Here is a 22,281-nt window from a genome sequence, read left to right as displayed (position 1 = left end):
GTGTCAGACAGGGGCCCACCTGGAACACACCTGCCTTGTACCTCCAGAGGGAAGAAAACAGTCACTGAGTGTGGGGACAGAGCCAGGAGTGCATTTTCCAGGCTCTCGCCCTCACATGGAAAGGTGCTGGCTCAGGTAGTAAATGGCCATCAACTGTGATTGGATGGCCATCAGCTGTGGCTAGTTGGCCCGTCAGCTGTAACCAGTGAGCCATTGGCCATTAATATAACTGCTGTGGCTACGTGTCGTGCGGGGGACCCTGCTCACTGCGCCATTTGTCGTGCGGGGCGCCCAGCGGGGTCTCTGTTCCCGCTCCCCACATAAGAACGCAGGATATGGTGAGGCCAAAAAGGAACACCCACGGAGCCATAAGTAGGGGAGTCATATCACTATATTCTCTCTGGCGGCATCCGCCTCTCTGCAATCTGCTCTTCTTAGCTCAGCCACCATCTTCTTGCTAGCCCCCATTTTCTGTTAGCGTAGCCACAGCAGTTATATTAGTGGCCAATAGCTCACTGGTTACAGCTGACGGCCAACTAGCCACAGCTGATGGCCATGCAATCACAGTTGATGGCCATTTACTACCTGAGCCAGCACCTGCCTATGTGAGGCTGAGAGCCTGGAAACTACTTTCTGGGGCTCTGCCCCCACACTACGTTAGCAGAAAATGGGGGCTAGCAAGAAGATGGTGGCTTAGCCTGCAAGTGGCACAGTGAGCATTGCGAACAGTGTGGCTCCTTGTCATGTGGGGCGTCATGAGGGGTCTCTGGTCCTGCTCCCCACATAAGAACGCAGGATATGGCTAGGCCAAAAAGGAACACCCACGGAGCCATAGGTAGGGGAGTCATACCACTATAGTCTCACTGGAGGCTGGATTCACACGACATGCGACCTGCTGTCCACTTTTCTGCCAACCGACCGACTCCCCACTTGCTAGCTACAATCCGCCTCTCTGCAATCTGCAATCCACACTCCGCTGTTTGCTAGCTCAGCCACCATCTTCTTGCTAGCCCCCATTTGCTGCTAGCCTAGCCACAGTAGTTATATTAGTGGCCAATGGCTCACTGGTTACAGCTGACGACCAACTAGCCACAACTGGTGGCCATCCAATCACAGTTGATGGCCGTTTACTACCTGAGCCAGCACATTTCCACGTGAGGCCGAGAGCCTGGAAACTGCACTCCTGGCTCTGTCCCCACATTCCTGCTTCCTGTGTCTCTTCTAACCCAGCCACCAGCGAGACTATAGTGGTATGACTCCCCTATGGCTCCATGGGTGTTCCTTTTTGGCCTCACCATGTCCTGCGTTCTTATGTGGGGAGCTGGACCAGAGACCCCGCATGCCACCCTGCAAGACACTGAGACAGCAGCCTGTCCTGAGGTCTGGTTGTTGAACAGTCCCCAGACTCCCAAGGCAAGCAGGAGGGGCTGGCAGTCAAGTTCTTGCATTTTGAATGGCGTATTCCTGATGGGCAAAGGCATGGCAGGGCGTCAGAAAAGGGGATCAGGATTTCAGTTACACATGACAGTTCCCACCTTGATGGCTCTGCTAAGTGGATGCTCCTGTAGTGTTTCTCAGGTTCTGTTTGAAATGGTTAGCAATTAGCAGATCAGCCAATAGGCTGAACTGAAGAGGGAAGTGTTGATTGGGACACAGAATTGAAGGGCCCAGAATGACTTCCAACTTGTAGAAATTCGAGGCCCCGGGACCGGGTTCTGGTCCTGCCTCCCCCAGCATGCACTTCCCCAACTGTGTGGTGAGGGCTGCCCAAGAGCCGGAAGGTCCCTCTGCTCTGACCTCAGGCTTCCTCTGAGCTGATCAGAGACAGTTGCAGGCTGACAGGGCCCCTCCTCCATCCTGATGGGGCCAGTTGAGGGGTGCTGGGGCAGTGGGAGGGCACACACACTGACCTTTACCTCCTGTGGATCAATCTAGCCTTTCTTTTACAGGGAGGGCTAGTTACATATCTGTGCCTGTATAACATCAGTGGTTATCAAAAACAGCTCTGTTTTTCTTTTGTTGTTTGTCTTCTTTTTTAGCAAATTAGGCAAGGCAATTCCAAAAGCTGTGTGTAGTTTTGATAAACTTAAACAGAGCAGAACTGTTTTCCCTATGGATGGCAGGGTGTTCTAAACTATCACTAGCCATGAAGTCGACACTGCAGCACACCTCTGTAAACCCTGCTTGGGAAATGAATTCCCCTTAAGTTGCCTGTTCTCACAGAGCTTTCAATGCCAATGAGCAGAAAGAAATGGAATTTGTGACTCTAACACAGTGCTTGAGATTGCAATGGGAGAATTATGTTTAGAGTTCGTTGCCAAAAGACTAGTACTAAAGCAGATTAGGAGCGGGTCGCTGGGAGGACCACACCCTGGGGAAGGGTGAGGTTGAGAAAGTTTCTGGTAGGTGCTCTGAGGGTGCAGAGCATCCTGGCCAGGCACACATGTGGGGGGCGATTGACCTGGGCACAGAGAGCCAGGTGGTGGGCAAACACAGACAGGAACCTGAAATAGGTCAGAGAAACAGAATCAAGGACCTGAGTAGTAGGATGGGAGCTGACTGAGGGAAGTTGCCTCTGCAGGAATCAGTCTTTAGGACCTCAGGATTTGGTGGCAGGGGAATAGCCATGCCATCCGCAGACGTAAGGAAATCAAGGCTGGCTGGGGACATGGGTGAGAGCTGCTGTAGATATTCTGAGTGTGTGTGCCTCTGTAGGACATAGGCTGGCCATGACCCAAGTGGTGAGAAATATAAGACTAGCCTTAGAAAAGACCCAGCTTGGAAATCTGGGGGTGGGTTCTGCCCCCTATTGGGAACAGTGTGGGGAGAAGGGTGAGGCTGACACCCAGGTCTGCTCTGGTGGGCATGGAATCCAGCACCCTTGGCATGTTCCCAGTAGGAACTGGTGACCATGGGACCCCAACCCAGGAATGGTGTGGGGACAGAGCCAGGAGTGCAGTTTCCAGGCTCTCGGCCTCACGTGGAAAGGTGCTGGCTCAGGTAGTAAATAGCCAACTGTGATTGGATGGCCATCAACTGTGACTAGTTGGCCATCAGATGTAACCAGTGAGCCATTGGCCACTAATATAACTGCTGTGGCTACGCTAGCAGTAAACGGGCTAGCAAGAAGATGGTGGCTGAGCTAGCAAGAGCGGATTGTAGTTAGGACGGCGGATTGCGGACAGTGTGGGTCCTGCTTCCTGTGTCTCCAACCCAGCCACCAGTGACACTATAGTGGTATGACTCCCTTACCTATGGCTCCATGGGTGTTCCTTTTTGGCCTCACCATGTCCTGTGTTCTTATGTGGGGAGCAGGACCAGAGATCCCCGCATGTCACCCTGCATGACAAATGGTGGTAAGCAGAGAAGTGCTCTGCATTGCCCTGGTGTTGGCACAGCCATGCTTCCCTATACTATTTCCTCATCGCTGTGTGGATGTACCTGCTGGGAAGCAGCTGGGTCCCTGTGGAACATAGGACTCAGTTACTCTGTCCCCAGCCGTGCCCCTGGCCAGGCATGGGCCGAGCAGTGGAAGGACATGCCTTAGGCTTCTCCTGGCTGGGCCCATGGCCTTGTGCCTTGGAGAAGGTAGAAATGGATTTCCCCTCAGGGGAGGACAGGACCCCAAAGAAGGGGGGGGTGTTTGGGGCTCAAGTGTCCAGGGCATTTTGTGTTCAAGGAGCTGGGTCCTGAGGGGATTGGGGAGGGTTGGCAGTAACCCTGAGGGTGGCTTCTCTGGGGAAAGAGGCTGACCTATGTGGATCCCCACAGGAAGAAGGGGCTCTGATCATCGAAGGGCTCCTCAACATTGCCTGGGGACTGAGACGGCCCATCCGGCTCCAGATACAGGATGACAGGGAGCAAATGCACCTCTCCTCAAACTCCTGGATGCCTGGCTGGCCCAGCTGCCACCAGTGAGTGCTGGGCTGGGTGGAGGATGGGAGGGGAGGCCAGGTGGCCTCCATGACACCTGTTCATCCTGAGCTTATTGTTTGGGGTGTTGGGGGGTGTCCTCAGCCTCAGGGCAAATGCCCCTCTCCTGTATGGGGCACAAGCATGGGAGCACAGCCCAGCCTCATCCCTGTCACCTTATGACTGCCTCAGCCTACAGCCTACCTGCAGACATGCAGGCTCACCCCAGGGTGGTCGTTCTAGATGACAACCAAGTCACTTCCCTCCTGGAGGATTTCCCAGGTTCCCATCACCTCCAGTTGTGTTTCTCAAACATTCGCATAAGCCACTTTATATAAGGAGAGAGGGCTGTAGACGAGAGGTCCCTCTGCAAGGTGAACATTTCTCAGCATCTCCTGTTCTGTCTTAAAAATGCACATAGATTTAGCCTCCTACTGCTTTTATTTTAATATCAGAATTTATTTTTATAAATTTATCAGGATTTAATATCAGATTTATTTTAATTTCAGGAGATTGTTTCAATCAGCATGAAATGATTTTCTGTCTTGTCGTTTAATGTTTACCTCTTCCCGACCCCCCCCCACCCCAATAAAGGGCAGTGAGCACTGAATTGTGCTTGCTTCTACATTAATAAATCCTTTTAAGCAGCACAAGTTCAAAACTCTTTCTCCTTCAAATAATCAAGTACAGTTGCTGCTCGGAGGACCCTTAGCACGTTGACACCCCTGGTGCATCCCCAGGTGTCCCTGGTCACTCATAGCAAATTTTGAGCCCCACAGACTTAAAGCATAAAGTTCGTTCAGACGGGCTTCTTAGAAAGGCCACAGGTGAGCTGTTTCCACTGCCAGGGGTTAACACAGTCACACCAGCAGGCACAGACAGTGGGATACTCAGAGGCCTCTCGGCCTGGCCTCGGCTACTCTGTCGGCCCCTCCCCAGCTCCCTCATACCCACCATTCCTTCTCCAGCTGAAAGGCCCACAGGTCTACCCCCTCAAGGTTGTTGCCCCTGTCCGGCTCCCTTCCAGGCCTGAGCAATGCCAGAGCCCACTAGACATGGGGCCACAGACGCTGGCCTGCCCCAGCCTGGTCCCAGGCACATGCAGGCACTGTTGTGTCCATGTATGCATGCAACTTGACCAAGCACAGGCCATTCAGGTCTGTAGGGCAGACTCCATCTCCTTCCAGCAGAAACTGTGGCACATTGACTCTCTTGGTGTGAAATCCCAGCCTCAACCCAGCATGCCCTGCTTTTCATTTGCATCCTGTCCACAGAGGTAGCTGGCCTCTTCTCTTTAGCCTGGACTCCTTTTCTCTGCCAGCAGCCTCTGAGCATTTCGATTGTCTCTTTTCAGAAAGGAGCCACCTCTTCAGGATGACAGGGTCACTGCTCAGGAGCCAAGTGTTCAGCCCGCCGAGCACAGTGCTGAGAGCTCCAGAGACAGCTCAGGTGAGCAGGCTGTGACCTGCCCAGGACCCAGTCTTACTGACAGTGGTAGGGGAGGAGCAGCGAGGGGCTTGGCTCAAGACCACCATCTCTGAAGAGCAGCTCTGTGGGGTATCAAGTTGTGGCTTCACTTGTGTGCAGGAGCAGTACGAGGCATTGTCATTGACTGCTCACTTGCAGGAAAGGAAGCCGAGGCTTACAGATGTAACGGAGTGTGTCAGTAACTGAGTGCCGTGCACCTTGCTGGGTTATAGAAGGGGAGGTGTCAGCAGAGGGCGTGGAGTGCTCCTGCCTCACAGGCTGCTAGGACCTCTTTCTCATACTCGGGATTCATAACTACTTGTCCGTCCTCTTTGCACACCCCGTGCACTCAGTGAGGGGCCTGTCCTCGAGCACATGCTCAGAGGACAGAATGAGATGCCAGAGACCTGCCCTGGGTGCCTGGAGATGGAGGCCCAGAGGCTTATGGCAGTGTGATATGGTAACACAGATTATCCTATCTGTGGGCCGCCTTCCCTATCTGCAAACTGAGCGTCGCCCAAGCTGGACCCAGCCTCTGTTACAGGAACAGCAGTCACCTGACTGTCTGCTGTGGATGGTGCTACCATGGGGCCCCAGGTAGCCAAGCCCTAAATACAGCAAGACCGCTCGAACATGGCAGTTCTGTCACCGTTACTCCCCCTGGACCTGACCCTCTCATGCATTTCTCACTGCAGAGCCCCTGGAGGAGGATGAGGAGACCCCTCAGCTGATGCGGACCAAGAGCGATGCAGCCTGTGTGATCCAGAGGCCCAGGTGCCGGACACCTGGCGAGGCCCAGAGGCTCCGGAGACACCGCTTCTCCATCAATGGGCACTTTTACAACCACAAGGTGACGTCCCAGTCTTGCCTGTTTCCTAGGCCCCAAAGCTGAGGCCACAGGGCACCAACCCCAAGAACGGGCATAACAGGTGGGCCTTTTGTAGGCAAATCCCATGATGGCTGAGTCAGAGTTCACCTCTCACCACGACCCTGTGTGCAGGTGCAGTCGTGCGCATGTCCTCATGGACAAACGGAACTTGGGGGGACATATCTGGTCCAAAGTTACATCACATCAAAATAATATTCCAGTTCATGACCCAAAAGCCTGTATTTTTTCTACCACAGACTCACTGTTAATACATTCTCACAAGATGTGTGGATTTTGGGTAAGTCTGTCTTTAGTCTATGCCATGTTTATCTTTAGTCAGACAGTTTTCTATGAAGTTTCCCCTGAGCTCAGTGGATAGTTTCAGGAGAAGATCATGTACCCTGCTGGCATGCTTGCTGGGTAGAATGAGCCCCCTTGACTGAGGGATGCCCAGGGACTCGTGTCTGTGTCCAGAGAACCTGCACAGCTCCGGATTCCCAGCACTTAGCCCTTTTCTGAGAATGTATTGTACTAACCTCAGGAAGAGACCTCCTTCCCCAGATGACATCATTCCATAAACAAACCAAACTATAAAAGGAAAAGTTGATTGTCACTATAAATGGCACAAGTGGCAGTTTGGGTGAGGCCCTGGATGGAGTGTCCTGTAACAGCCACATCCTCCAGCACTGGGAAATGGAAGCAGAGGCTTCCAGTTTAAGCTGCAGCCCTTCTTGACAAGCCATGACTAATAGGAGGGGGAGGGAGGCCTTGGGGTCAGATCTGAAGAGCAGCAGCACAGATTGGGCCTGCCAGGGAGGCCATTCAAACCGCTCTTGGGGTGCCCTGGGCTTCAGGATGAGGATTAAGCCAGGCAAGCTGACAGGACCCTGCTTTTTTATCAGGACCTCCCAGCTAGGTTTGCAGTGAGTGTTAATGAGTGACCACAGGTTATCTTTGCTCAGTCCAGGAAAACCCAGGAGTATCTGAGAGTAGCATTTCCTGCAAGAGTAAAGGGGCAGCCAGAGATTAAGCGTGGTTCAGTTAGCAAAAGGACTACATGCAGTAAATCCTTGTAAGGATTGGGTTTTCTTTAAATCTTATTCCAAAGGGGTTTAGTCTGTAAAGCATTAAGTAAGCACCAGTCGCTAGCATTTGAATACATAGTGATATGTTATTTTAAGGGATTATTCTGAAATTTAAAAATATATATGTGTATAGTTTTAGGATCTTCCTGGTTCTACATTCCAAAAAAAAAAAGATTAAAAAATAAAATAAAACAGGAGTCTTTTGCTCTATGACTTAAGGTACCGAATAGTGAGGTTTATCTTTGGTACATTTATCCCTCCTCTAAGGGAGTCATTCATCTCTTAGAGGTGTGTCTGGAATATTGAACCTTATTAAAGCCATTGCAGGGATCATGCAGATATCTGAGCACCCTGTAGCCTTTGAAACGAACAAAAATGAGCAGCGAGGGCTCTCATTACAGCCCTCCATGTCATCTGGAGCCACTATGCCAGGAACGGTTCCTTAGCCAGCCAGCCCAGCACTGGACACACTACCTGTGACCCAGTCAGGGCGGCTTTCCCTCCCAGTAACAGATTTACCCACAGAATGTGGACCCGTTATTCTAGGAAATTGACTACCTTCCAGTGTCTTGACTATGAACCAGTATCTTACTCTTGTTAGACAGTTGATTCACACATATCGGGGTGAGTAAGGGGCTTCCAAAAAGAAAGCCCGCTTTCTCACCTTGCTCTACATCCATTCAGAATCAGTGTTCTTAAAAATTAGGTGACAGAGTATTTGAGTCACAGGCAACTTTTTTTTTTTTTAATTCCTAGAATTGACTTCCTAGAGTTGTTATTCTAGCTTTTATTTCTTAGAATTGTACACTGTTACTTCACTCAATCATTTTCCAAAGCTGTTCTGATTCAGTTATGTTGGTTTGATTTCCAGTCTGAATATGTGGTATCCTTCCCCCTGCTTTGCCCTGGGCTGTCAGATTCAAATGTGTTTGGTCAGAGAGAAAGCACTGTGGATAGAGATGGGGAGACAGCCTGCGACCTTTGTTCCCACTTGGAACTCGTTGGTATCATCTTGAGAAAAGGCGTCAGGCAGAAGAAACACTAGCAATGTCTTGTTGACAAGAGCTTTCTTCTCCTTGAAATAGCCTGGCTCCACTTTTTATGCCACATTTATTGGGAATTGAAAGCCTAGTCTGGCTTTGCAAGTAACCCAGATGTTTTCTGCATCTCAATTGTGTGGAAGGCAGGTCCAGAGCTGAGTCTGGCTCCGGTACTTGGCGACCAGCTGGGGACACTGAACAAGTCCCTCATGCACCCCAAGTCCCAGTTTCCTCCTGGGGAAAGCTGAGCTAGGGCCATACAGGAGGATGTGCAGATTTAAATCTAGTTTTGGAAAGCGAGGAGGAGCTCACCCACAGGGGGTTGGACGCACAGGGAGGCACCAGTGCCACTGTGGTACAGCACGGGGCTTTGGGTGGCTCTGTCCTTTAGAAGTGGGTGACCTTGACAAGCTACTTAACCTCGCCTCCATGTCCTCTCTAAGGGGACAAGTGACACATACTTCAAAGGACTGTTGTAAGGATTAAATAAGAATTATATGTAAAGTGCTTAGCAGGTTTGCTCCCTGGCTAATGTTCACTGAGGACTTACTAAGCCTCAGGCAGTGCCCTTGTTGGCTTCTCATATGGTGTCTCATAGGCAAAGAATATAATGGGTCCCCAAACTGTGAAGTAGCCATGCAGCGGGTACACAGGCTGTGTGGGAAGGAACCACCGTATCACCTGTGTGTGCAGTGAGAGGGGCTGCGGGTGGCATTGTGCAGGCAGTGGGAGGGAAGGCTTCCGTACTTTTACCTAGAACTGGGCTTTATGACTGCTTTCAGATTGTACTGTGCAGATAGCATCGCCTGGCTTTCTCCTCAAAACACAGATTTCCAGAGGGCCTGAGGCTGGATGCGGCTGGTGTAGCTGGTCCAGAACATACTCTGAGTTGCAGGGTTTTCAAAAGGTTGTTCCTTTGGGCAGCAGCGTTGAAGATAGATTGAAAGGGCTGAGCTTGGAGGGGGGAAAGTTGGGAGGCTGATGCATTGTGAATTGAGGGCCTCCACTCAGGCACCGCTGGGAGAAAGGAGAGAAATGGACAGGTTTGAGAACTTTTAGTCTTAGAATCAACAGACACGTGGTGATTTGTTGGATAGAAAGAGTGAGGGAGGAACTGGTCCCCCCACCACCCCTTGGGAATTACTTCCGCAGCACTGGTTCCTGGGGTCTGAGAGCCGGCCCTTAGAGCCTTGCAGACATCTTTTTTGCAGTCAGTTCTCAGCAAGATGTGAGCTATTACAGCTTTCTCAAGGGCACCCAGATCTGGGCATGGCTTGTGTGTGGATCTGTGTGAATGGGCAGGCACAGGTGTTCCCAGAGCTCAGGTTCCCCGGCTGCTCCAGTTTCCTCAGCATCATCTAGCTGACAGTGTGCCCAGACCCCGCGTATCCCCTCTGGCCCTGCCTTGAACTGCCCCTCTACCTGTACAGACCTCCGTGTTTACGCCTGCATACGGGTCCGTGACCAACGTGAGGGTCAACAGCACCATGACGACCCTGCAGGTGCTCACCCTGCTGCTGAACAAGTTTCGAGTAAGTCCGGCTATGACAGCATGTCCCTGTCGTATCGGGTCAGGCGGTTGCTGAAGGCTGGGGGAAGCCGCCATGGCCCCTGGGCAGAAGCTCTAGCAAGGTTTCCTCCACTGAGCTGGAATCGCTGGGATTTGAAGCAGAAAGTTCCAGTGGGGGAGGAGGCTTGGGGACTTGTCTGTGTGGTACTGGGTGTGTGGTTACTGCTGGGGCTCCCCTTCTTTCTTTTCTCCCTTGTCTTGAAAAGCCGTGGTCTGACTTCCTGTGTCTGCATGTGCAGGTGGAAAATGGCCCCAGTGAGTTTGCACTCTACATCGCTCATGAGTCTGGGGGTAAGAGTCTGCCTTTTCTTTTAGCTCATAAGAACAAAAGCCTCTGTCTGTTTGGCGGGCTCACCGATCATGCTCCTTCTCTGAGGCCACGCTGGCTTGTGAGACGGGCACAGGGCAGCTGACTCTCTACCATGAACGCCTCTCCCCTGCCCAAACCCAGGCGTGTTTGTTATCCCTTTACAGAATCCCACCATAACCACAGGGGAAGCCACCACCTCCAGCCTCACTCATTTGGGAGGGGTGTGGGTGTCGGAGTCTGCGAGGTGGAGCTGGAGCCCTTCAGCCACTGAGAAGTGCTGTCGCAGAAGTTGCACATTCTTCTGCAGCACTCATGTGGCACAGTCTGCTGACTGAGCAGGCCCAGCCTCCCCATGGCCACTCTCCCCTCTCCCCGCTTCCTCGGTGACTGTTCCTCTCCGAGCTGGGCCTTCACTGAATGTCATGATCACACATCATTCAGGGCAGTGTTCTCAGGGAGGTCTGGAGAAAATTCACTGGGGCCCCTGGACATCCATCTTTTATCATGTTACTGTCCTGGAACAAAGAAAGGCAACCCTAATGCCCCAGAAATTTTGTAAACCACCTGTTTTTTCAGAGCGGACAAAATTGAAAGACTGTGAGTACCCACTGATTTCCAGAATCCTCCACGGACCCTGTGAGAAGATCACCAGGATATTCCTGATGGAAGCTGACTTGGGCGAAGAAGTGCCCCATGATGTGAGTGGGGGCTGAGGCTTGGGGGCCTGCTCCTGAGGTGGGGATGGGCTGACAGCAGGGGGATGCCCAGGGCCTCTGACGGTGACCTTGGCCAGAGCTCTCTCAGGTGCTGTCGCCAGGGACCTCACAGCTGTCCTAAAGGGCCCCAAGCCCAGCACAGAGGTAGCTTCGGCCCTCCCTCTGCCTGCCAGCCACCACCTCCATCAGCTGGCTTCAGGGAAAAGAAGCTGAGTTCTAGTCAACCACGGCTGTGCTTTTCCCCTCCAGTGGGTAGAACCTTTTCCTTCATTGTGGTGTGTTTTGTTGTCATTACATTAAAGACTCACACAAGCACTTCTTAACTGAGGCCTAACTAGGTCCTACGGAAGGGAACCAGGCATCTCGGTCTTACCACAGCCTGAGTCCTAGCCAGGCAATGAGCACATTTCCAAACTCCCCTGACAATAAAAAGCCTACAGGGTTTGGACTTCCAAGGAGAAGGCCCAGTGACCCTGTGTCCCACGGCCAGCGTACTTTCATTCTATTGTTGGAAACAATGGAGTTCCCACCACTCCCGACTACTGCCCCTGAGAACACCCAGTGTGACTCTGCTCACTATTGAATGCTTTTCCTAATATTTCGCTTAATCTTTCCTCCCAGGGATAATAGTTGCTTTAAGGTAAGCAGGGGCTCCATCCTCCCGTGCTGGCACACACAGAGCAGTGTTGGGGGTGGGTAGAAAGAGGGACAGCCACTTCCATGGATACAAGACATTGCTGAATTGGCCACTATGGAAGCCATGAGGAAAAGAAAACATTTTTTTGGCTTCTAATTTAAAGCACGTTAAAATGTTCTTGGATTTTCTAGGTCGCTCAGTACATTAAGTTTGAAATGCCGGTGCTGGACAGTTTTGTTGAAAAATTAAAAGAAGAGGAGGAAAGAGAAATAATCAAACTGACCATGAAGTAAGCAGCACTTAAAGGGCCAGTCGTGCGTCCTGACCGCCAGGGCAAGTCTGCAGGCAGAGCACCCAGGGCCAGGCTGGACAAGGTCTCTGCTCCAGGTGTGCCCGGTGCCCTTGCACGGCTCGGGGAGGCTTGCCAACCCTGGCTTCCCAGCACAGCCCTCTGGTCCACTGCTTGGTATTGACACCAATCTGGGTGACAGCCCGCCAAAATGGCGGGACGCAGCCCAGACTGTCCATCTAGCCTCAGCACCTCACCAGCATGGGAGGGACACAGCTGCTGAAACCGCAGGAGAGTCAGGCAGGAGTGTGGGTGGGCACTGGACCAGAGTTGTGAGTTCTGCTGGTAACACAGTTCTGGAGGAGCAGCCATGGACAGGAACTGCTGGGTGCTCATAAAGCCTGACCTGGGCCTTGCATGCTAGCAGGAATCTGAGCCTGCTGAAAAGGAGTGATTGTTGGAACACCTTGCATCAGCTGATGTTTTCAGGTGCCAGGGACCGTTCGATGGAAAGGTGAGCTGGTGTTACCTGCCAGCTCCTGGGAAGCTCCATCAGGGCCCAGCTATGTGAGGTTAGCCAGGCTGCACGTCCCGATGACTTGTCTCTCCCTCTGTAGGGTGGAGCATGGGAAGGACTATGGACGGTGCTCAGCCAGGGCTGGGGTCAGCGTCCCTCTTAGGAAGGGAAGGAGGGAAGCTGCTCACTGCTGCGGCCTGCAGCTGGGGACTGGCTCAGAGCCTTGCTTCTGGCTAAATGATCCTTGGAAAGCCACAGCCCCCCCAAGCCTGTGCCCACAGGCTTCCATCAGTGCAGTCAGGCCCCTTGCAGGCAGTCAGCAGAGACCTGTCAGAGGGAACAATTTGTCGTGCAGTCAGCATGTCACTGTAGGATTTTGGAGCTGGAAGGGACCTGGGTGCCACCTGGTCAGTCTGTTCAGGGTATAGAGAGGAAACAGAGGCCCAAGTTGAGGAAACTTGCAGCACAGGTTATTACAGACTCAGGGCTTGAACACAGGCTTCCTATCCCTGCTCTGCACCCCCTCCACTCCAGCCTGCTCCTGTCCTTACTGGTCTTTAGAATAGAAATGGCAGCATCCGGCTTTGAAACTTGGCAGGGTCTACAGCCCTATTTGACTATTCCTGTAAACCAGTGGTGCCAGAGGGATGGGCCTGGCTCTTCGCTGTCTTTGGCAGAAGACAGGTGGTGGTGCTAATCAGCCAGTCAGGAGCCCAGGCATCTGTGGCTCCCTTGCTCTGCGCCCCCTCCCCTTCCCTGCAGTGTCAGTGAGACCCCTTGGCTGTGTCTCCCTCCAGGTTCCAAGCCCTGCGTCTGACAATGCTGCAGCGCCTGGAGCAGCTGGTGCAGGCCAAGCAGCCACCCAGTGCCCGCCTCTTCCAATGCCAGCAGCAGCCAGTGCACACTGAATGCCAGTGGCCAGGCCCTGATCAGTCACACTAATGACTAGCTGCCTGAGGAATCCAGCACCTGTGCTGTCACATGTCCACCTGCCAGGGTATCGCAAGTCCCCAGCCCCTGGCTCTTCGCTCCAAGGCGAGCACTCACAGGACCCAGACGCAGGAATGAGTAGCAGGAACTTGTTGGGTGGGGTCTGCACGAAAGGCTGGTCTGGGCAGTGAGCAGCCCTGAAGATGGCACCGGCCACATTATGTGGCTACATGGCATGGTCTGTGCCATTCACGCCACACCTCTCCTGCTTAGGAGAACAGTACCTGACCCAGCCCCTGGGCATGGACTCCATCTGCCTTCCCAGTGCCTGGCTCAGAGCTCCTGCAGGGCCACAGACCCTGTCCCCATCATCCACATGAACCACAAGACCCTGTCTGCCTTCACCTCATGCTGCCAGTTGGGACCTCTGCTGGGAAAATGGGGGCCGCCAGCAGGTATGGGATGTGCCCTGCTCCCAGCCATCACTTCACCATGGCGTCCCTGGTCACTGGCCTCCAAGCCTCTGATGTCACCCCGTGAGCCTCACACATCCCAGTGCCCCAGGGCCAGAGGTCAGACCACGAATAAGACCACGATCATCTCATCTTTTCTCTGCAGCACTAATTCTGAACTTCCTCAGCAAGATCTGAAAGAACTCTCACAAAGAGCTCGCTGCAAAAAAACGCCAATTTGCTCATGTGGAGGAGGTGGCTCACATGGCATTGGAAGGATGACACACCATGTACACAAGAGTCCAGGGTCGAGAAGATGCAGGGCAATAGCTCAGGAAGGCAGTGCTCAGCCCCCATCTTCACTGTCCCTTTCTGGGCTTCCATCCCTCTGCCGTCAACGGGGTGGGATGAAGATAAATGTCAGTTTGAGGAGAAAGGGCTTTGAATTTCCTGGAGCCAGAGACTGAACAATTTGGGTTTGTCAGCTGGTGGGGAATTTCTGGAATGAACAAGAAGACCTTTACAAAACTATGAAACAGTTTACATCAGTCATATGAAATGTTTGACAGCAAGCTGAACACTCAATTCCTTTCTCACTAGGGCCTGTGGATGGCATACTGAAAGGGAAGAATCATAAAGTCTTCCAAATACGGATGAGATTTTATCTCTGCTTCATGCAGCCGCTCATCACCAGTGCTCATAAAGAACAGAGCTTAGGAGCAGCCGTGCTATGTGGACCCCCTGTCAGGGTGGGCTTCATGCTAGGATGTCCCCTCCTGACTTTGTCATCACAGAGGCACACAGAGAGGTGCCTGGGCTGGCCCACCACACTTCCTGTTGTCTGCTCTCCTTCAGCAGCACAGTTTCCTAGGTGCTCGATAAAGGTGTGCTTACGGGAGTCAGGACCAAGCTTCCTTTCACATCGGTGTTTCCACCCAGACCCCCAGCTCTAACTTCCGAAACTCCTCCTACAGTGCCTGGGGCCAGGTTTGGCAGAGCAGCTAGAGCTGAACCCCAGCTCTGCTCTCAATGCCAACGTGACTCCTTCATCTCCGTGCATATCCTGGGGGTTAATGTGGAGGCTGAGGACAGAGGCGGCTACAAGTCACAGAGGAGGAGTCATTGGTGGGCTCTGTGGGCAGCCTGGACAATAGAATCGCCCCAAATCACAGACTCTCACCATCAGGAGGACCTCAGGAATCTTCCATGCGGGGGCTCAGATGGTATGTCTGGTGGCAAGACCTGGGAGAGGGTGGACAACAAATATGCCTCTCCAGGTCATTTTAGACCCAGGCCATATTTACATAGTTGTCTAGGACAACTGCCATCCATTATTCAACAAGAATTGAGTGACTACCTTGTCCCAGGCCTCTGCTCAGCTCTGGAGGGACAAAGACAGAGCCACAGTCCACCCCATGTTCAGGGATCTCCTCATTGGAAGAAGCAGGCGAGATGCCCAGAGGGTCAGGGAACCAGCACAGCGGAGAGCCAGTGAAGGTCCTGGAGGGAGGCCCAAGGCTAGTCCCAGTGGTTAAGACAGTGTGTGTGGCATTCCAGCCCGAGAGACACCTACCAGTCCAGGAGCCATGGATCAGGAGCCCTCTATAAGCACGCACTTGTTTGGTTGGGTTTCGTTTTGTGAGAAGGGGGAGTTTGAGGTGCCATTGCAGTTGTTACAATATTATTTAAGACCTGTCTAGATAAGTGTCACTTTTAAAATAGACATAATCAAAACTTATGAATATCAAAGCTAAGAAAAATCATTAACAGGAAAAAGGGAATTACACAGGAAAAGTATTAAATGTACATTTCTACAATCATCTGAGGGGTTAACAAATCTTTATCAACACTATACTTGCTTTTCAGAGGAAATTTGAAAAGCTGCTTAATTCAGCTCACTGTAATACCACAATTTTAGACTTTCTCTGTGAGGCTCTGTGGTTTCCTGCTGGTTTGTCAGAGCTCTATGTTCTCTCCACAGACCTTACAGTATTTTTGAGATGCTCCTTTACTAACTAGTATCTCAAGTAACAAATGTATCCAAAGATAAAATGAAGATTCCTGTAAGAGATCGTCCTCTCCTAAAACAGGACTGCCCTCCCAGGCCAGGGCTCAGGAACCAGAGAAAATACCAAACACAAGATGAAATCAACATGATTGCAAAAGAACGATTGGACTCAGGAAAAACAGGAAGATTCGGCCAGAACAAATTACCAGAAGGAATGAAAAAACAGCTTGTTTTTCCTGTGGCCACAACCATGTGCTACCTGTTGGGGATGTTTACCAGAAAATGAATAAAGACTTCGCTATTCTCAAAACAAAGCTGGTGGGTTCACCCAGGATACATCTGGCCCTTTAGTCCCAGTGAAACAAAGCTCGAGACTCGGCCTATCTGAGCAGGTGATTTGTGGAGGAGCCTACAGTGCACATCATACCCCTGTGGGCGGGAGGGCAGTGGCCTGCAGCTGCCACGGGAGTGGGGGATATATCCTTGTCAGGTGCTCTGGTGGGCTGCTGGGCAGCAGGGCCCCTGCCCCTTAGCCCTGATCAGGCAAGAAACACAGTCAAAGCCAAGTTATTACAAGTATAAAAACAGCTAAATGCATACACTATATTTAGACCCCCAGAAGTTGTAATTGTCTGGGAGAAAGCCAGCTGCTGACCTGCTCCTGGACTCAGCTTTCCAGGCGGGGCTCTGCTCCCTCATGGCTAGGCTTTTAACACAGATGTTTTCTGCAAACCCAGAAATGGACATTCCCAGAGTTTCCTTTCCCGGAAAACTCAGAGGAAACAGATAGCAAAGCCTCAGGAACCCCCATTGTTCGGGGTCCCTTCATGGGAGGCAGACCAGTCTCGTTACTGAAACTTGGGCCACACAGCATCCCTCACATTGTTGCCAAACGTGGACCCAAGGCAGCAGCACGCCCAGTTGTGATAGTGCTGTGTGCGTGTGTGTATGTGTGTGTGTGTTCATGCGTGTACATGCAAGTTAATAGGGATGCAGGGAGAACAAAGCCATAGTAAAAGGAAGCTGTCTTGCCAGGGCTTTCTCAGCCCAGAAGCCTCTTCTTCCTAGAATGAGCCCTTCAAATACCAGAGGACTCAGAGGCATACTGCTGGGTGTCTTTTCCATAGAAGCCCCAGGCATTAAGGGGTCTGGTCTCTCGGCCCAGTTCCCTAGAAAGACGTGCTGTTAGGAGTAAGTGGTGGCATATCCTAACTTTGCTGCCCTGACTGTCCATACCTCCCACTCTCTCCCCCATTCTCCTTTGTGTTTTACATCATGCATGCCCGTTTTTTTCAATAATTTAATTTGTTTAAAAATAACTTGGAATTCCATTTGAGACATACTGTTACGCAGAGGTTGAAAGAGCAGGCTCTGGAGCCAAAGCCTCGCTCTCACTTTGTGAATGTGTGATCTTAGGCAAGTTACTTGCCTCCATTTTCTCGTTTATAAAATGAGGATAATATCAGTTCCTATCTGTTAAAGTTGTAGGAGGTATATTAGTCATGTTTGCTGCAGTAGCAAATAACACCAGAAACCTCAGTGGCTAAAACCAGAACAATTTATTTCTCTCCCATGTTACGTAGGAGGGTGTGGGTGGGCATATGTGTCTGCTCCATGTGTCATCTCTCCTGGCCCCAGATTGAAGGAGCAGCCCCTACTTGGGATACAGTATTCTCGCAGCAGAGGGAAAGAACAGATTGGTGGCAGAAACAGTGATTCAGAGCCCCTTCTGGGACATGATATACTGCATGTCCACTCATATGCAGTTGGCCAACACTAGTCACATGTAAAGTCAACATCATTAGGATGGGATGTCATTCACTAGAAGGCACTGAAAGTCACACAGCAATGGGCAGGGAGGTAAAACACGAGCAAGACAGAGGAGATGTTCAAGAACGATCCTATCACAGGAATATTGAATGAGGTACTACAAGCGCCCCACACAGTGCCTGGCACATAATAAACACTCAGTAAGTGGTGACTATTATTAGTCTAATAAATAGAGGGCATAAAACCCAGCCTGTTTTCTCTCCCTCTCTTTCTCCTTTTCCCCTTTATTCTTCCTCCTCCTCCCCACCCAATATCCTTTTCTGTCTCATCTTTACCTCCTACTCTATCAACTCTTGGCCACCCACACTTCCTTGTTCCCATCTCCTTTTTAAGATTCATCTTTCTTTACCCAGTTCTCTTCCTCTCTAATCTACATATCTCTGGGCCTTCTGTAGTTGACCCAACTGTTTTCAGGTACAGGAAAAAAGGGGTAATCCACCTTTATGTGGGACATGGAAAGAGTTAGTTTTAATTAATGACTGTCTCACTAATAAAATGTTTCTGAATAAACTTTATCTTATTATTTTAATGTACATAGAGCAAACAGTCCCAGCAGGTCATTTTCGCTTTTGAAACTTTTCCTAAACTATCTCTGGCTATTGCCCCCTACCCCCATCTCCTCCAACTACCAGCATCAACAACTTGTAATAATAATTTAATAATAAAAGTAATAGCAATGCCTTATATTTCTTATGCATTGTGCTAAGTGCCTTACAGTATGTCATTTAATCCTTACAACAGTCTGGCTATTATCCAGATTACTGAGTTGACATTCCTTGCCCAGGCCTTAGTCATTTTCATGCTTTGCCACCTGCAGAGCAGAAAGCTCCAGCTTGAGCTAGTCTGGTCTCTGCCATTAACTCACTGTGTTATTCAAGCAAGTCTCCCTCCCTCAGCCTCATTTTACTGATCTGCAAGACAGATGTAATGACCCCTGCATCATGAGACTACAGTAAAGATAAATGACCAAAGAATAGATATAAAAGCACTTTGTAAACAATGAGGTACCTTACAAATTTATTATTTCAACAAATACTTGCTGACTGCCTGCTACCTGCTGAGCACTGTTCTTAGCACTGCAGACACACCAAAGAACAAGAAATAGATCGTAACAGTTTTGTGTGCCACTGTGAGGCCATGGGCTTTTGTTTTAATAGCATGGTAAACCTATGGAGGTTTTGAACGAAATGATAGAATTGGCTTTCAAGAGGATCACTCTGGGGCTAGAGGTAGACTGTGGAGATACCAGCAATAATGCATTAATCCAGACAGGAGACAACAGCTTGCTGGAGGTTATAGTAATGGAGGTGTTGGAAGTGGTTCGATTCTGGATATATTTTGAAGATAGAGCCAACAGAATTGCTATGGATTGGATTTGGATTTTGGGTGAAAAGAGTCGATAATGACATCAAGATTTTTGGCCTGAGCAACTGGCAAGATAGAGTTGCCATCAGTTGCTGAGATGAAGACTTTTGAAGGAACAGGTTAGGTGAATATCAGAAGTTCATTTGGGGAAATGTTAAGTTTGTCATGTCAATCATAGATGCAAATGGTGCTGAGTTATCAGCTAGATATAAAGCCTGGAGTTCAATAATATTTGTATCTCAGGGTGGGACTGGAGTTACCACTTCAGGAGTCTTTAGCACGTACAGATGATATTTGAAGCCATCAGACTGGAGAAGTTACACAGGGGAATGAGGGCACATAGAAAGAGCAGAGGTCAGATGACCCAGCACCCACCAGCTTGGCTGAGGAGGAGGATCCCACAAAAAAGCAGCAGCAGGAGACATCATTACTAAAGGGAAATGAAAGGTGTATTGAAAATCACGAGACTTCTATTGGAAAAGACCAATTCCAATCCTTGGTTGTCCACTTACGCATTGTGTGACCTTAAACTTCTTCTCTGAGTGTGGTTTCCTTATATGTAAAATGAGTGTCATGCAGGGTGTCATGCAGGGTCTCTAGTCCCACTTCCCACATAAGAACGCAGGATATGGTGAGGCCAAAAAGGAACACCAAGGGAGTGATAGCACTATAGTGTTGCTGGCGGCTGGGTTGGAGACACAGGAAACAGGATCCACACAATCTGCAACCCGCCGTCCGCTTCTCTGCCAACCAAGCAACCCCACTTGTTAGCTACAATCCGCCATGCTAACTGCAATCTGCTCTTGTTAGCTCAGCCACCATCTTCTTGCTAGCCCCCATTTTCTGCTAGCATAGCCACAGCAGTTATATTAGTGGTCAATGGCTCACTGGTTACATCTGACGGCCAACTAGCCACAGCTGATGGCCATCCAATCACAGTTGATGACCATTTACTACCTGAGCCAGCACCTTTCCATGTGAGGCCAAGGGCCTGGAAACTGCACTCCTGGCTCTGTCCCCACAATGAATATGATCATTCCCGTCTTGTACGGGCATTTTGGTGATAATGAAATAAGGTGACTCATAAAAAAGATCAGGAACAGTTTAGGTTCTTTGAAAGTACCTCTTTAGAGTTACTAAGTGATCGGTATTTGTAGAAACAATGAAGTCTTGGATTGGGTAGGCCGCTCTTCCACCACAAAGGGAGGGAGCCACACGAAACCTTCCGAGAGGTGGCAGCAGAAAACAACAGAGTTTCTTCTTTCCGGTGGGCCAGCGACCATAGAGGGTCGCTCCGCCATGTTCCTAGAGCGACTGCTGCGGCGCGGAAGACCAGCGTGGCCCCTACTTCCGGCGACGCGAGGGGCGCCGAGCGGGGGAGCGAGGGCGGTGGCCGGCTCGGCGTGGTGAGTGGATGGGGCGTCCGGGCTGGTGCTCGGGAGCAGGACTGAACAAGCTGGCCGCAGCGGGGACCGGGGCGTCGGGGTGGCAGGCGTGGTCGCAGCCTCCGCTCCCCGCGCCGCCGGAGGGCGCCGGGCCGGGGACAATGGCGGAGGGCCGGGTGGGCCCGGCCTGTGAAGAGCAGCCGTCTGAGGCCTCAGGAGGGCAGAGACTGTAGGGGAGTCGCAACCGTTGGGCCCAGTGGCGGACTGGCCCGTGCCAGTGCACTGCTTCCTTACGTCTTGGGTCGCGGCCCGAGTTTCGAGACAAAATATATTAAACAAACGCTTCGGTTGCACCGGGCTCTTCTGAGGGATTTACGGATGTTGACTCATTTAAATTTCTAACCCCTGATGATGTAGTAGCCTTATTGTCATCCCAATTTTGTGTATGAAAAACAGGCACATTCCGGTTAGGCATGTTCGCATGACTAGCGGCTCCTATCACACAAGATTGCCGTAATAGCTGCACCTGCGTGGAATGATGCTGAGGGTCGGTCCCAGCGCTGGACTTGGCTTTGGCAGTTGTGGCTGCACAGTTAGTTCTGCCCCTAAGGATACAGGTTCTGGGGTCAGGCTGCTAGGGGTCGGGAACCTGGCCGAAGGATGCCTGCCTTTCCTTGGGTGTAAAATGGACATAATGCCATAAAGCCAGTGTGAGAAATAAAATAGCACGGTGTCAGGCATGCAAGCTATTGGTAGTATGATTTCCTCATCTGTAGTGTTCTAGGTGGATTTGATAGCCTCTGAGTTTTTTCCCAGTTCTGGTTATTATACTATTAAAAAAATAAATGTGTTTTTTTTTTCAATGTATAATTACTATAGTGGTTATTTTTTGAACACCGGCACCATGGACCTAACAAATGTCTCCTTGTAATAGATGTCCTATAAATATTTACTAAAATTAAGGAATGAGTAGTGATCTCTCTGCAATATTGTGGTGTATGCGGTTTGCTGGTTCTGATACTTACCCTAATTACAGCAGACACAAGTATTAAATATCCAGACAAATTCCTCAGCACTATCAGGCCTGAAGTCTCAGTTATACAATAAAACGGCAGAACAATGATGTAATTTGTGTTTTCAGTTACTTGTTTTACAAGCTTGTGTGATGCAGACTCAGTGTAATCCCATTTTTAAAGTCTACTTTCTGACGTGGAAAATAGTTCCAATAATTGTATTGTTTTTGCAGCCTAGTTTCCCCTACATTTTCACATATTTGGAGTTTGTGGCTTGTTTGTTTATGGCCATTATTTTAAATAACTTTGCAAATAAATGAAATTAATTTATTTGAAATTTTTAATTTTTGCAGCATTTGGGTATTTTTTAAATTTCATCATATTTTTACATGTAAACTTCCTTTCTCCTCCTCCTCCTTTACTTGTGTTCTACTTGGCACCTTTTTTTCTATTCAGTTTCATTTCACTATCCTGTAAAAGTTCTTTTGAAATTTTTCTTTCTCCAAAAACAATCCTCTTGTTTCAAGTTTTCAAAGAATTGTCCTTTTTCTTGGATCATTTAAATCTAGAAAAAATAAAGCATCTCTTCATTGACGTTTTTCTTATCCAGTATTTATTGAATTGATTCACAGAAACTCACTTCATAGAAACTCACTTCTTGTAGAGTAATTCCTACTTTCAAAACAGTTTATGCTACAAAGTTAGAGCTGTTATCTATAGCTGTGAAAGTAGAATGGCGAAACAAATAAGGATAAACAAAAATATTTAATAAAGTAGTATGATTTGTCACTTCTTTCTGATTTGGACTCCTTAATTAGATAGTCACCAGTAAGTTAGTAGAAGTTAACATAGAAGTAAATAGTAAAACAATGATATTTATTTGATGA

At 50.0% G+C, this 22,281-nt stretch overlaps 1 protein-coding gene across 5 annotated transcripts in view; it reads left to right on the top strand.

Moving 5' to 3' along the window:
• The window catches only part of RASSF4 (Ras association domain family member 4), a 44,627-nt gene that overhangs the window by 22,013 nt on the left and 333 nt on the right, over nucleotides 1–22,281 (top strand). For 2 of the 5 annotated variants that reach the window (XM_019710289.2, XM_019710290.2), the window contains 8 exons: nucleotides 3,772–3,914; nucleotides 5,267–5,361; nucleotides 6,075–6,229; nucleotides 9,803–9,904; nucleotides 10,182–10,233; nucleotides 10,829–10,950; nucleotides 11,797–11,894; nucleotides 13,209–14,450. In XM_019710289.2, coding sequence (XP_019565848.2) covers nucleotides 3,772–3,914; nucleotides 5,267–5,361; nucleotides 6,075–6,229; nucleotides 9,803–9,904; nucleotides 10,182–10,233; nucleotides 10,829–10,950; nucleotides 11,797–11,894; nucleotides 13,209–13,353 — 912 coding nt within the window. In that variant the 3' untranslated portion in view covers nucleotides 13,354–14,450. Of the gene's footprint in view, nucleotides 1–3,771; nucleotides 3,915–5,266; nucleotides 5,362–6,074; nucleotides 6,230–9,802; nucleotides 9,905–10,181; nucleotides 10,234–10,828; nucleotides 10,951–11,796; nucleotides 11,993–13,208; nucleotides 14,451–22,281 lie in introns of those variants that run through there. The other 3 variants (XR_012497951.1, XM_019710292.2, XM_019710291.2) reach the window with 3 other exon arrangements.

The sequence above is a fragment of the Rhinolophus sinicus genome, linkage group LG07 (genome assembly GCF_036562045.2).
Source record: "Rhinolophus sinicus isolate RSC01 linkage group LG07, ASM3656204v1, whole genome shotgun sequence".
In the NCBI taxonomy this organism is placed as follows: Eukaryota; Metazoa; Chordata; class Mammalia; order Chiroptera; family Rhinolophidae; genus Rhinolophus; species Rhinolophus sinicus.
The sequence above is the reverse complement of the archived record's forward strand: the minus strand, read 5'-3'. Positions and strand labels throughout refer to the sequence as shown.